Consider the following 16,179-nt stretch of genomic DNA (forward strand, 5'->3'; position numbering starts at 1 on the left):
GATGTCAGGGGGACCAGTCTACTAAAAATGCTCCTCCTACATCCAATGGCTTGATTTTGTGTGTTTTGCACACAAATTCCTTTTTTTTTCAGAAATGAACCAAAAAACAAAAGGTCCAAATCACAAAACCTTGTTCAAAATGGTATTTTCAGAAAAAAAAAGACATTTTTCTTTTTTGAAAATGGCCTTCTTTCTTATTTAGATTTTGGACGTTTTTGCAAAGCGTCCAAAGTAGGACTTAGATGTCATATCAAAAATGCCCCTCCATGGGGCTCATTTTCAAAGTACTTAGACTTACAAAGTTCCATTGGTTACTATTAGGCTCATTTTTGAAAGAGAAGGACGTCCATCTTTCGACATAAATTGGAAGATGGACGTCCATCTCCCAGAGACGTCCAAATCGGTATAATCGAAACCTGATTTTGGACGTCTCCAACTGCAGTCCATTGCAAGAATGTCCAAATTTCAAGGGGGCGTGTTGGAGGCATAGTGAAGGCAGGACTTGGGTGTGCCTAACATTTGGACGTCTTTGACCTATAATCGAAAAAAGCAAGGACTTCCATGACGAGCACTTGGATGTCTTCACCCGGACATGTTCTTTTTACGAATAAGGCCAAAAAGGTGTCCAAAATGACCAGATGACCACCTGTTACTCCCCCAGTGGTCACTAACCCCTCCCACCCTCAAAAAACGTGTTTAAAAATATTTCTTGCCAGCCTCAGATGTCGTACTCAGGTCCATGACAGTGCACGAAGGTCCTAGGAGCAGTTTTAGTGGGTACTGCAGTGCACTTCAAACAGGCGGACCCAGGCCCATACCGCTCTCACCTGTTACATTTGTGGAGGAAACAGCGAGCTCTCCAAAACCCACCACAAACCCACTGTACCCACATATAAGTGTCCCCCCTTCACCCATAAGGGCTATGGTAGTGGTGTACAGTTGTGGGTTTTGGGGGACTCAGCACACAAGGTAAGGGAGCTGTGTTCCTGGGAGCATTTTATGAAGTCCACTGCAGTGCCCCTAGGGTGCCCGGTTGGTGTCCTGGCATATCAGGGGGACCAGTGCACTAGAATTGCTGATTTGATACGGGTATTGTCATGAAATGCTGATGATGTTGTTCTGTCTTTTCATTTTTGTTTCTTTATTTGCCATGGATTATTGTTACTTTTGTTTTTTCCTTCTTGTTTTGTGTTCTGCTTGAAAAACCTTAATAAAAAAAAAAAAGAAATGCTGGCTCCTCCCACGTCCAAATGGCTTGCATTTGGACGTTTTTGACTTGGACGTCTTAGGTTTCCAAAATCGCCGAAAGTCAAAGATGTTCAAATCTAGGGACATCCAAATTTAAGGACGTCCTTGGATTTGGACGTCTTTGACGGTATTTTTGAAATGAAAGATGGACGTCCATCTTGTTTTGAAAATACGGTTTTCCCCACCCCTGGATTTGGACGTTTTACAAAGACATCCAAATCCAAACATAGATGTTTATTTCGAAAATGCCCCTCTATGTAACTTTGAAAGTCTAAGTGCTTTAAAAATACACCTCCACGTTGCCTTTGTGTAAGTCATGTTAGAATGGAAGGCACAAAACTATTGACAAAACTGGGGAGAGAACATACCCTTGAAGCAGAGCTGAGGCTCCAAACGTGATTGTGTTGGTGATTTGAGTCAGTACAGCTCTTCCTTTGATAAAATGATGTACAGCAACAAAAAAGGCACAAGGAATAAGGAATACATTTAAGATACGTGTGTTCCGTCTCAGTGGCGTAGCCAAGGATGGGCCCGGGTGGGCCTAGGCCCATCCACTTTGGGTTCAGGCCCACCCAGTAACAGCACACTTATGATGTGGCTGGCAGGGATTCCCAAGTCTCAACAGCTGAAAACTCCCAACAACTGTCCCTGCTGTATACCTTGTAAATAGCAGATCTTCGCCTGCAGCAAGCAGCAGCTGATACATACTGCTCGAACTGGCCCCACAGCCTTCCCTCTGACGTGTTCCCACCTAAGCGGAAACAGGAAATTGCATCAGTGGGAAGGCTGTGTGGCCAACTTGAGCAGTGCGTATTAGTTGCTGCTCGCTGCCAGTGGAAAAATATTATTTAAAAGGTATGCAGGAGAGGGGGGGATGTTTGAGAGACCATATGGCATGCAGGTGAAAATCACCTGTGGGATGTGGCAGGGTTCTTCTGCCCACCCATCTTGGGCCCAGGCCCACCCAAAATTGTGTGTCTGGCTACGCCCCGTTCCGTCTATTTCTACACTGATTTTGGTGATGTGCTTCACAATTATGGGGTACTTTATGATAAAGTCTACAGAAACTTATGGACATTCTCCAAAATAGTTTCTCAGCCTCTGCTATGAAGGTCTCCATTATTTATTGAGAATTAAGTGGTTTGATACATCTATATTTGCGAGGCTAAAGTGTTTATTGAAGGTCTTTGTAGAATAGGCACATTTTTGAGACTTTGTATAGACTCCGTGTTATAAAATTACCTTTTACCTGTCTTAAATTACTGTATATTATTGTATTGTGTTTTCCATCATAAGATCTAGTGAATGATGCAGTTTGAAATGTAAGATACAAATAAATATATTTATATTAATTCATGAAGCTTACAGTTAAGTAACATTCCACAAGTTTAGGATATAACAATTTAAATAATGTTTTCCCCAAGAGGCAGTGTGAACCTGCATCTGTAATATGCTCTTCTTTTTTAATCATACTGAAAATAAAAGACTAAGAAAAATGTCAACCAATATTTTTTTTTAGATTCCTGTGTACTCACTTGAAACAATTAAACTTTATATCTAGGTTATCTAAAGAAAGTTTTCAACCTAAGGCATGACACATTCCAGAATTATGAAAGCAGAACAGGATACACTCTAGAATAAATATGATTAAGGACTGGTTGCACATCTGAAAAAAAAAGAAAAGGTTTTTCTATTAGTCTATGACAGAGACATAGCCAGACCTCAGATTTAAGGGGCAGAGCCCAAAGTTAGAGGGCACAGTATTTTGCACTGCCCCCTATCAATCTCTGCTCTCTCCACCACAAACTCACATACCAAGCCGCAACAGCAGAAGCCTTCCTCCGTCTGAAGCCGGCAGCTGGCAGTTCTTTTCCTGGACTGCTGATGCGCCAGCCCCTCTCCCTGTCCCCCACCCCACATGCTTGATGTTTGTGAAACTGAGCATGTGTGAGGGAGGCCCACCCCTCGTGTATGCTTGGTTTTCATGTTAGCGTGAAGGGTGGGCCTCTCTCACACATGCTCAGTTTCACAAAAGCCAAGCATGTACGTAGGAGGGGGGCCCAGCATGGCAGCGGACCAGAAAAGGCTTTGCACAGAGGAGGAATTTCGCTGGTGGGGCTTTGGGACCCCCACTAGCCAGAATGGAAGACAGCACCTCAATTTTGAGGGGACTCAAACCCAAAATGGGAGGCCAGGCCCCGAAAGGACCCTCCTGTGGCTACGCCACTAGTTTATGATAGAAATGAGAACAGTGAGCATGGACAGGAGGTAAAAAGAGAAAAGCAGATGTATATAGATGATGAGATTCTTTGGAAAGAATCAACACGGTGGGAAAAAATTAAGGTGCAAGAAATATTGGGATAATTGTCAGGGATAACAGAGGGAAAGATTGTGGATGGCATAACACTGAATCCACAATCTTTCCCTCTGTTATCCCTGACAATTATCCCAATATTTCTTGCACCTTAATTTGGGATATCTCATCAAGGGAGAGTGATCAAGAACATTATTAACTGTGGTTGAGATGAAAAAGGAAATAAAGAGTTCTAATTTCTTCTTTTCTCAGATGTGGATGTGGACAAGCCCGACGAAAAGTCTATCATGACCTATGTGGCACAGTTCCTGAAGCGTTACCCTGATCCTCACAGCACAGCAACTGAAGGACTCGGAGATGATGTAAGTTTTCACCATGCTTTGATTGTCAATTAACTGCTAGTGTACACACATGCTGTCATCATTCCTGGTATCATTGTTGATGTTGTGGTGATCTAAATCTTTGTGATCCAGAAAAATAATTCTCTGCAACAATAACTACTGCCCATCATGGATTATTATTTCACATCATAATGTGTGATAGCAGCTGTTCCTCTGTTCATAGGAGATATGCTATGAAAAATGTAAACCCAGCATTGTCATAGTAAATGATGGCAGATAAAGATCTATATGTGTAAGGAGGTGGTAAAAAAGAAAGTGCTCACCTGAGCTCCTGGGGTCCAGCCAATGTCAGAGCCGACATGGGGGTGGGGCCGCGGCTGTCCGTGACCTGGAAATGCTCCCGAATAGGCAAGGGGAATCATTTTTGGGGCTTGCAGGACCCGCGCCTTGTTGCCAAGGGACATTTTTGCAGTGCCTGGAGGGACAGGACAAAGGCAACGGCAGCAGGTCCGGTGCTGTGGCATGCATGTGCCAAGGGCCATGAGAGAGTGCACTGCAGGGGAGGGGCAGTAACCAAGGTGGAGTGAGAGGGAACCTAATGGGGGGAGGAGTTAGTAGGAAGGTAGGTCAGGACAGGAGGAAGTAGAGAGCAGAGAAATATAGAATGGGGGAGTGGAGCAGGTATGGGGGGAGGGGGTATTAAGCACCCTACCCCAAAACAAAAGTCAAACTGGATTGGGAGAAGGAAGTGGGAATGGTTTCACAGAAAAGAACGTGTATGGTATGCACAGGTTAGGTAGTGAAGAGGGACTGTTGAGGACTGGCTAGGAGAGGGAGAATTGGGTTGTACAGATGGGCCAAGTTGGACTGGAAGGTAGCTTGAGTGTGGTATAGATGGGCTTGGGAGTAGGATGGTAATCTGTGGTGATGACTTGGGGTTTGAGAGGAAGAGAGACTGGTGGGACTTACAGTGCTACCTCTAGCAATACCATGAATCTTATATTTAGAAGGTGTTTACATTCACGTTTATACTCATGTTGAAATAGTTTGTGCATGCGGTTACTTAATGCCATTCGAGTACAAAAACTTAGATTGTGAACCCACTAGGGAGAGAGAAAGTGCCTGTGTATAATAAATGTAAAACTGCTTTGGTTGTACCACAGAAAGGCAGTGTATCAAATCCATGACCCTTTACCGATTTAATAGAGATAACAATACATTCTGTACCTGAATGACCAAACCGCCTTGTATTCATTAGACTAAAACTTTAGAGGAGTGATTTTCAAAGGTATTTAAGGTGATGTGTTATGTGCAGAAGTAACCTGGTACAAAATTACCCAGCAGGTATGAGGGTTAATATGTGCATAAACAGCCTGAGTAAGGGTTAAATGTACTTGTGTTTGAGGACATATTCCTGAGGTAGGCTTGGGGAGGGTGTGGGGCTTTTGTACATACTTTTGAAAATGTAAATATTGTCCGACCCACATAATAGGTGTAAAAGTAAGCACATATGTGTTAAATTTTGTTTAAAATGCTGTTTGCAGAATAGCATTATTATCCAGATAGGTGGCAATGCTGATTATATGTAGGCAGTTCATATAGCAGTGGGGATAGCCAAGCACTTTAAGTCAGGCAGCACATTTTCTAGCCTAACTTAAATCACATAGGGGTCCTTTCACTAAGGTGTACCTAAAAATGGCCTGCGCTGATGGATACAGTGGGTTTCTGGTGGGTTTTGGAGGGCTCGCTGTTTCCTTCACAAATGTAACAGGTAGGGGGGGTATGGGCCTGGATCTGCCTGTCTGAAGTGCACTGCAGTACCCACTAAAACTGCTCCTGGGACCTGCATGCTCTGTTTTGTGCCTTATTCGTAATAAAAACACATCTGGGTGAAAACGTCCAAGTGTTCATCAGGGACGTCCTTGTTTTTTTCGATTATGGGTCAAGGACGTCCAAGTGTTAGGCATGCCCAAGTCCCGCCTTCGCTACGTCTCCAACACGCCCCCTTGAACTATGGCCGTCCTTGCGACGGAGTGCAGTTGGAGACATCCTAAATCAGGTTTCAATTATACCGATTTGGACGTCCCTGGGAGAAGGACATCCATCTTCCGATTTATGTCGAAAGATGGACATCCTTCTCTTTCAAAAATGAGCCCAAAGGTCAATCAGGACCACTTCAGAAAGGATAAGGTGTAAGCATCTGTAAAGAGAAAGGTTTTAAGCTCAGGTTTGGAATGCTTTAGTGTTTCACTTATATATACTATTATTTATCAACATTTGCTTATTTCTGATCTGAAGAAGAAGGGTTACCTTCGAAAGCTAATCAAAAAATGTGTTAGGTTAGTCCAATAAAAAAGGTATCATCTTATTTTCTTTTCTATGTTTTGTTTTATTTCTATTTATAACCTTTAAAAGTGGACTAACACGACTACCACATCACTCTGCTCAAGATCAGATTTGAAATTTTGGAATGACGTCTCTTGGCAGAGAGGCTGCAATAATCGGTTCCAGTGTTTTGGGCCTTGAACTGAAAAAAAAATTTACTTTTCCTGTATGCTCATGAAACATTTCTTGAAATGATTGTTTTTGTAAAAAATGCCCACAGAGATTTGTGGTTGCTTTCTCTTTGTCTACTTTTTCTGGTCCAAAAAACAGTTTTCCCAAATGTTACAACCCCGCCGGACATAACACTGCCTGCAGGTAGAATTGTGGTAACATTACAAATATTCTGAACAGGGGTGCCCAGAATCAGTCCTCAAGGACTGCAAACAGGAAAAACCCTAATGAACATTCATGAGATATAATTGTGAACAGTGATGATAGTAAGCGTTTAAATGTCTCGTGCATATTCATGACAAACATCTTACAAATCTGAACTACTTGAAGCCCTTGAGGATTGAACTTAGCACCTGTGTTTTACAACAATTGTAATTTAACTCACACAGAGGATGGGCGAGTTTCAAAAAGCCCATTTCTGTATATAAAATGCTGTTCTAGTTGCAAAATTTTTTTTTTAAAATCATCCTTACCAATATGACCTGGCTTGGCCACTGTTGGAAACAAGATACTGGGTTAGATGGACCATTGGTCTGACCCTGTATGGCTGCTCTTATGTTCTCATGTGATTGTATTTAATATACAACACTTAGAATACCTGTAATTGATTGTATCGGCTTACACATTCTTTCTCATGCTTACCCCTTCACATTGCTAACCTCCATGGCTATATGACTCTAATGAGATGCTGATCATGAGAAAAATCAAATTCATCAGTTGATATTATCTTTTTCCCCTTGAATTCCTCCAAGATTGTTGGTAGTATTGTCATATAGGTTTCTGGAGTCTTCAGGACAATCCTTCACTTTAAAACTGGAAGATCAGCAAAGGTTGATTCGAATAACTGCCTTGAGAACACTCTGGGGGTAATGTTCAGCCCTTGGAGGTCGACATCTTCTTAAACACCAGCCACCATGGGTTTTATGTACTCAGACGTTCAACGCTGAGATATAATTAGATACCAGTGCTCAATATCTAGGTATAAAGCAGTTACCAGCACCTTATCCGGACAGTATTCAGACCAGTATCCATATAAAGTTAGGACAGTCATCAGCATTTATTTTATGTTGAAATATCTTTATTGTCAGTACCAGAAAAAACAAGAAAGATGTTCAGTGAGAAACAAGAGAAGTCAAGGATATCAGCACTTATTTTAAATGTTGGCCACCTTGGGTTAAAAAAATAAAACAAAAATACCAGACGTTCAGTGCTGGTGTCTAGGTACTGGCCAGTGTGTAATATCCAGGAATTGGTGATAGTCAAACCACTAACCAGATAAAAAATAGGAGCCTTGTACTGGTCTAACTTTAGCCAGCTAGCTGTCTGGTTAGTGGTCTGAATATCGTCGTTCACCAGATAACCTCAAGTTCTGTTCTAGCTTTGCCCACGGACCACCCCGGTACTGCTAATCAGATAAGTGCCTTTGAATATTGGCTGGGAAGTTTCTTCTTATGGCCACAACCTTTGTTATGATTCACAGTGAAATTTGGGTGCTTCCATGCTTTCCTTCACAATAACCCCACAGGGCTAATATTCACACCACAGGAGTTAGACCGTCTAACTCCCCCGGTCCACGGTGCTTTCGGATATTCAATGCCAGACCATTTCTAGTGACCAGTATTAAATATCTGGTTTATTTTTAGCTGGGTTCAACATAACTGGCTAAGTAGATATTCAGACTTAGTCGGTTATCTTGAAACTGGCCAAAGATATCCCATGTTTTTAAGCAGCCATATTTTGCAGCTAAAGTTGGGCTGAAAATCGGAAGATAGCAATAGTCTGTCCTCCTCTGAATATTGCCGGAGAGCCAATGATGGGGCATTTAACCAGCCAGGTGCCAATCCTGGCCAGTTAAATGCTTTTCAATATCATGGAGCATGTGTTCATATCTAAACCATGAATGGCTGCGTAATGCACTACAGGAGAGAGATCTTTAAACCCTGATGTTATAACAAAAGGTACACATTCATTTATTTATAAAACTTTATGTACCCTCTTTTTGGCAAACAAATTGCCATTCAAGATGGTGAACAATACAATGAACGCATCAATGATAAATAAAGTTATTGTTTATTCTGTATTTTCTTTAAAATTTGTTTTGTGCTCCATCTTAGGGCTTGTGCCATAGACTGTTAGTATAAAGAGCCCTGTTTACTAAGGTGCTCTAGCGTTTTTAGCGCGTGCTAATGCTAGAGACACCCTAGCATTAGCGCACACGCTAAAAACGCTAGCGTGCCTATAGCGCAGCTTAGTAAACAAGGCCCAAAGTTTGATTCAGAATATTCTCTATTAGCATATAGTGTGAGCTGCAGTTTTTTAAATGGATGGTTCAATGAAATTGTGCAGCACATGTATTTATCCTGCTATGCCTGCTGAATCATTTCTTTATGACAGAGAGAAGACATGTTGGTTCTAAGAGATCTGAAATCTTGGCTAGAGCAGTTTGAAAGAGACATCACAAGGGCACAGATTGTAGAAGGAAGCTCACAGGAGAAATACCAGGTAAAAAGAAATACTTGCTCTTTTTTGTGTCAAATGTTAACATTAACTTATAGATAAATATGATTTCTATATAATAAGATGCACCCATTGCTGCATTCTAGCCTGCCAAATTCTGTATAGGTCACCCAAAGTTGGTTGCACAAATTTGGGCATAGATCACAGATCCGCACATAAGCTAATTAGCTAATTAGGCGCAAACAATCAGTAATTGGTGTTAACAAGCAGTAATTAGGAGCTATGTAGGAATTTGCACTATACCCTATCACATGCGTACCTAAATTTCATAGCACATAACTCCAAAAAGGGGCATGGCCATGGAGGGGCATGGGTGGGTCAGGAGCGTTCCTAGAAATTAGACGCAATGTTATAGAATACTCGCATTTGTGCTCCTAACTAGCAGGCAAAAATGCTTGTGCTCAAAGTTAGGTGTAAAATGCATGCAAAACTATTATTCTGTAAAGCTTATTCCATGCAGAACACCCTTTACAGAATACTAGCTTAATACACATCGTTTCGGCTCCAGTCTTTGGACGCCATTTACAGAATCTAGCCTGGTATGTTCTTTTTGTTTTTTACTGCTTAACTTTTACACTAGCATGTTCTTGTTTTCTCTGTGATGTGTTGGGGGGCAGGTTTAAGGCATAGGTAAACTAGGCACATGCCTAGGGCCCAAATGTTTGAGAAGGACCCTCTCAGATAGGCTAATTCAATGCTGTAAAGGCTGATAAGTCGGTGGCTGGCAGAAAGAAAAGCTGGAGGCTGGAACCACAGCCATTACTATCCACAACAACATGTCTGTTTTCCCCACCCTTGGTTGACAGGGTTATCAAACAGTGTTTCTGGACTACTCGTCTGCTGGTTTTCCACAGCAGTAAGAAGCGGTGGATGGTGGTGATGTATGTATGGGGGGGAGGGGTTGGTGGGAGTTAATGGCAGGACCAACACTCTTGTTTGCTTACAGCTCACCAAAGGGTTAATCCTGCCCTGGATGAACTGAATTCTGTTCATGCTGTATACTTTACCCTGCTGCAGATTTTCAAACACTGTAGAACCCAATACGAAATGAAGAGGAAGCAAGTTGAAACAGTAATACAACCATTACAAAAAGATGGGAAATTATCACTTGATCAAGCGATGGTAAAGCAAGCATGGGAGAGAGTGTCATCCAGGGTAAGTTCTTCAATATTAAAAGAAATTCTTAAATTTAGAATACAAAACAAACATAGTTATGGCCCAGAATTTCAAGCATTAAATCTTGTTCATTCTTGCCAGCCAACAGAACTTGGGAAGAAGTATACAAAAGGGTTTGAGAAATGTTTGTCAGCAAAATATCTCTGAAAATTTAACAGACTCAGATGTGTAGGAAAATGAGCCAGATTGGAGTGGAGGTTCCAGAGAAATAATCTTTTCCAAAAAATGACCCAGTGTATTTCTGAAGGAAGGAGTTCTAGTTTCTGTAGCAGAGAAACTTACATTCAGTGAAGCATAAATTAGAAAATTTCTCCTTTCAAACTGCCTCTCCCCATTCTTTAATCTCCCAAACATCCAAACGGTCCCAATCCCACCAAAAATGACCCCTCTTCAACTGCCCTACCACCTTGTAAAATGCCCCCCCCCAAAAAAAAAAATATCCTTTGCAAACTGCTCCTACCTCCAAAACCTGCACCACCACTCAGAAAACATTGTCCCACTTCCAAAAATTACTATTCCACCCACCTGTCTAGTTACCCACAAGAACTACCCTTGAAGTTGCCCAGTGCCCTGAAAACTGGCCCACCCCAAAACTACTCTCCTCTACAGTGCCCTACCTCTGATATCTGCCACCGTCCTCAGAAACTACATTCTCTGAAACTGCCTCATCATCCTTCAAATTGCTTCACCCCTAGAAAACTACCCCTACAACCTCAAGCCTCCAACTACTCCCGACCTCTATAAAGCCGTTAAGAAACTTACCACTTTCCACTCCCCCTCTTCCTTTCACTGATTCTTTACCTTCAGCCCAAACTCTAGCCAACCATTTTCACCAGAAAATTGCAACTTTAAGAATAAATTCATCCCCTGCTTTCCGATCTTCTATTCTAAGCCTAAGCAATCACAGCAGAACACTGCATCCATGTCTTCTGCTGTTATACCCTGTAGCTCTTTTACTAGATTTAACTTAGCCAAACTAAAACCCATTATTACAGCTCCTCTGAATCCTCTTCCATCCCTGGAGGCACAAGTCAACGCCTTAGCCAAAAATTGTTTTTTCCTAATGAGAAAATTTTGTACTATCTGAAAGTTCTTTGAAACTAGTCAATATGAATGGTTGGTACATGCACTAGCATTATCATCCCTGGATTACTGCAACTTGATATACCTGGGCTGCACAAAGTCCCTAATCAAAAGGATCCAAACAATACAAAACATGGCAATCAGATTAATCTTTGCATTATCGAAATTTGACAGTGTCTCCCCTTACTTTATCAAACTCCACTGGCTGCCCATCGAGGCAAGAATCGTCTTCAAACTAGCATGCCTCCTCGTCAAACCACTACATGGTCTGATCCCTAGCTACATGCTAACTCATTTCTGCTTCACTTCCTCCACCAGATCTAGGAGACAGCAGTCAATTATTTTACCTTCCCCTCATCTAAGGGTAAGAAAAGACTAACACTTCGACAAAGCACTTGCCATTCAAACTGCCAGATTCTGGAAAGATATTGCCAGAACAGTTTCTCCTTCACAACTATACCTCTTGTTCCGAAAAAAGATAAAAACTCTCTTATTTAAGAAGTGTGTATTATAATTAATCTTTTACTGCTCCACAGGCAATCAATGTAATTCTCAGAGGGATGTTGTGATTTCCCTTTAATATGTCTGAAAACCGCTTAGAACTGAAAAGGTAATAGCGGAATATAAGCCCCTAATGTAATATAATCTATGTTCATCAAGAAGTTCTTGACTACGCCCCTTCCTTCCTTTCATTCAAGCAATAATCCATAATGTTCTGTTTCAAGGAATGGTACTTCAGTCATGGAAAATAGCTGCCGTCTATCCAAAACGTAAAGACTGACCCTGCCAATTATTGCTCGTAGCCAATCTGCCCTTTCTTGTGAAAATAGTAAAGGCCACAGTTCATTTACAACTTTATTACAAAGACCAATGTTCTCCATCCAAACCAGACTGATTTTTGCCAATTTCATAGCACCGAAACAACCTTCATTGGTATCACTGCCTTCAAACACAACCATCTTGATCACTCTCAAAATGTTCTTCTTCTATCCCTAGATCTTACCACTGCGTTCAACATTTTGATCATGCAACATTACTACAACGCTTTTATGAGATAGGTATCACTGACATGGTCTTCAGCTGGTTTCAATCCTATCTTACGAACAGGTGTTACATTGTTCATTGTGGCAATTCAAGCTCTAGCTCCTGTGTCCCAGATTCAGGGTACCTTGAGGCTCCATTTTATCCACTACACTTTTAATGTCTATCTTGCACCACTTCTCACACTTGCTCAGTCTCAGTCTCACAATGTTCATTTATGCCAATACATTCAAATTCTCTGGCAGCTTAATGCCCTAGATTCCATACATTTCCATTGCCAATAATAAATTAATATAATAACCAGCTGGCTTTGTGACAGTCATCTTGTACTAAATCCAGGGAAATCAAAGTCACTTCTTTTTACCAATCACCTTAACAAGCACCTTTTCTCTTCCATCCTTCTATGTGGCAATTCTGTTCCTCAGGTCACTTCCACCCGCATTCTCGGAATCTCACTAGACATGGATCTGACCTTTCAGCCGCAAATCGGACAGATAATACGTTGCTCTTTTTACAAACTGTGCCTCATCAGATCAGTACTTTCCTTAATACAACCTTCTGCATTAAACATTCTTATTCATTCACTAATAATAACTCAACTGGATTATTGCAACTCACTATACAAAGGCATTCAGCTCAAAGATCTATGATGACTTCAGTTGGTACAAAACACCACAATTAGCATCATTTATAAAGTTGGCAAATATGACCATGTTATACCCTTTCTTAAAACTGCTCATTGGCTCCCCGTTTCCCATAGGATAACCTACAAAATCCTTCTTTTGGTCTTCAAGACACTATCTTCTGGGGAACCACTCTATCTCATCATCTAAGTCACTACACCCCTTCTCGTCTACTCTGTTCTCTTGACCAAAACCGCAGTGGTGTTCCTGGGGGGGGGGGGGGGCAATCCACCCCGGGTGCACGCTGCTGGGGGGGTGCCGCGCACGCCTGTCCGTCATTAGTTCCATGCTCCCTCTGCCCTGGAACAGGTTACTTCCTGTTCTGGGGCAGAGGGAGCATGGAACGAACAACGGACAGGCGTGCGCAGCACCTCCCCCCCCCCCCAGCGGCATGCATCTGGGCGGGGGGGGGTTCTTTCACGGGGGGGGTTGTCCTTTCGCCGGGGAGGGGGGTGTCGTGCTGCATCTGGGGGGGGGGGCGCTGCACCTGGGGGGCGGGGCACATTGGCGATCCACCCCGGGTGTCAGCTCCCCTAGGAATGCCACTGCAAAACCATCTCATTATACCCAGTTCAAGGCCCCCAGTTATGGAATTCATTACTATCCCACCTATGACTCCAACCATTCCTTGCCCAATTTAAAGCCAATCTTAAATTGTTTTTATATAATGATGCGTACAACTAATTCCATTTTTTTCTGCGTTTGAGTTCCCCTGGAGCACCATAGACTTCAAACTTCCCTATTGTGTTTTACCACCTCACTTGCTATCCTGTCTACAATGGAGTTCTATCCCTTTCCAACACCATTTCCTCTGTCTACGTCTTGATGTTTTCAGATTATATTTAGACTGTAAGCCGTCTAGATGGTTTTCCTTAAGGCGAGATAGAAAATACTAATAAAATTTGGAAACCTGAAAATGTAATTCTCTTGCCAATATCACTAGCAGCTTAATCCCTACTATACTCAAAGTTTCCAGTTCTAGAAATGTATATTTTTCTTATCTCTGAATACTTAGGTGCTTTGCTGGCTAACCTCCAGGGCTGATATTCAGCTGGTGGCAGACAGTATGGTTAAAGCCCACAGCTGGCACTGAACTCAGAAATTCAATGCCACGCTGTATCCAGCGATCAGCATTGAATTTCTGGGTTCATTTTTGGCCACTGGAACTTAACCAGTTAAGCCGATATTCAGCGCTAACTTGTTAAGTTCCTGGTGGTTAAATTCAGTCCTATTGAATTGCTAAACCAGCGCTGAATATCGTGCTATCTGGCTATATCACACAATATAATCAGTAAGCCGCTATGCACTAACCACGAATATTCAGCAGAGATAACTGGTTATCTCCACTTAATATTTGGGGTTAGCCGGTCAAACGTTATTTAATTGGTCGGAGGCCATTGCTGACCGGTTAAATAGCGCTGAATATCGGGGGAACAATACGTTGATATAGTAAAATATTTTATCTTCACTTAATGGCCTTTGATCTAATCCATGTTAAAATTGATAGCTAACATGGTTGACATGCTGATTTTTAAATAGGCATCAGCAGTCTAATGCCTGATGTTATGTTATGTTATGTTATGTTGAGCATAAAGCCTTTAGTACTTCAGATGTAGTGCAAGTAATCTTGGTGGCAGCTAGCAGGAATGATGTCAACATTGTGAACCCCCAACCCCATCCAAACACCAGAGAATGAGCAAATGGGTCCTTGATACCTTCTCTTTACCCCTGCCTGATATCTTCAGGAACCTTCAAAGAGCCAGCACCTCCCCCCACTCCAGACATTAAATGTCAGGGGCTTTTTGAGGGTCAATCCTCCCAACCCTAACCAATCCCACACACCCACATTAAGGGTTCTCCAAGGTGCAGTCCTATCAACCACTCCAGAAACAAGATGTGAATGTGCAATAAAAAGTGTAAACCTGCAAAGCCAAATATATATAAAAAAAAAAGACAACCTAAGATCAAAATAACTTGGTGGACTGGATGGGCTGATTGCTCTGCCATCATCTAGTATGTGACATTACTTAAAACACTGATTGTGTTTTCTACTTATAACTCACAACCCCTCCTCCTTATGAACTTGGGTTTTTTTGTTTGTTTTTGTTTTTTTAAATAAAAGCAACATATATACTAGAGCAGATGAAACAAACTTTCATCAGTCTAGCCATTAATTGAAATGAGTAACCTGTCATGTTACGTAAGCTGCTACAAAATATTTGGGCTGTTCAGCTTTGCAAATTATTTATTGATCTTTTTATGGCTTTTTCAGCTCCTTGATTGGAACCTTCAGCTTGATAAGTCTTTGCCTGCCCCTTTGGGTACCATAGGCTCCTGGTTGTACAGGTCAGAAGCTGTCCTTAGGGAAGACATAATCGTTCAGCAAATGCACGAAGAGACAGCCAGTATAATACACCGGAAGCTTGAGCATTTCAAGGTGAATTTGTATGGAAGATGTATCTGGATGATTGCCTGTTCAGATGTGATCACTAGAGCACTAATCTTAGTATGAGGGAATGACTCATTTAACTTAGATAATAGATTATACTGTAATTTTCAATTTACTCTTAGGACATCCTGTGAGGGAATAAAATACCTTCTGCTCAAAATATGCTTCATGCATTAGCAGAAGGTGAAGGAAGCAGACTATAGTCTGGATCCAGTTCCCCTGGCTTGGCTGGTGGGGGGGGGGGGGGGGGGGTCCCCGACCCCTACCAGCTGAAGCCTTTCTCCAGCACTGTTCTCTATGCATTGCCTACCCTGCTTCCTGTCACGTCGCATGCATGCTCGGTTTTAGTGAAACTGAGCATGCACATGATGTGAGGGAAAGTAGGGCAGGCAATCTGCATAGAACAGCGCTGGAGAAAGGCTTCAGCTGGTGGGGGTTAAGGATCCCCACCAGCCAAGGTATATGGGGTTGTGGCAGGGAGGTGAGTCAAACTGTGCCCCCCCCTCCCACTTTGGGCTCTGGACCCCCCCCCCCCCCCCACAGGGCCGGTCTTAGCAATAGTGGGGCCCTGTGCAAACCAGTTCAGTGGGCCCCCTGCCCGCCACCAAGACATAATTTATCAGAGTGTAAAAGGAGGTTTAAAGCTCTCGGAACCCCACCTTACCACATACCTTGATGTGCATCCACCATGTTTCAGTAGAGAGCGGCAGACAGTGGCAGCGATTTTCATATCCCTTCAGCTGCCAAGCCCAGAGTCTCCTCGCTGCTGCA

General features: G+C 42.4%; 1 protein-coding gene across 1 annotated transcript in view; it reads left to right on the plus strand.

Moving 5' to 3' along the window:
• Window positions 1-16,179, plus strand: part of SYNE1 (spectrin repeat containing nuclear envelope protein 1) — a 982,166-nt gene that overhangs the window by 166,391 nt on the left and 799,596 nt on the right. Inside the window, 4 exon segments of the mRNA XM_030198470.1 lie at window positions 3,815-3,924; window positions 8,854-8,961; window positions 9,994-10,131; window positions 15,232-15,396. Of these exon segments, the coding sequence (XP_030054330.1) occupies window positions 3,815-3,924; window positions 8,854-8,961; window positions 9,994-10,131; window positions 15,232-15,396 (521 nt within the window).

Source organism: Microcaecilia unicolor, chromosome 3, assembly GCF_901765095.1.
Source record: "Microcaecilia unicolor chromosome 3, aMicUni1.1, whole genome shotgun sequence".
NCBI classification, from domain to species: domain Eukaryota; kingdom Metazoa; phylum Chordata; class Amphibia; order Gymnophiona; family Siphonopidae; genus Microcaecilia; species Microcaecilia unicolor.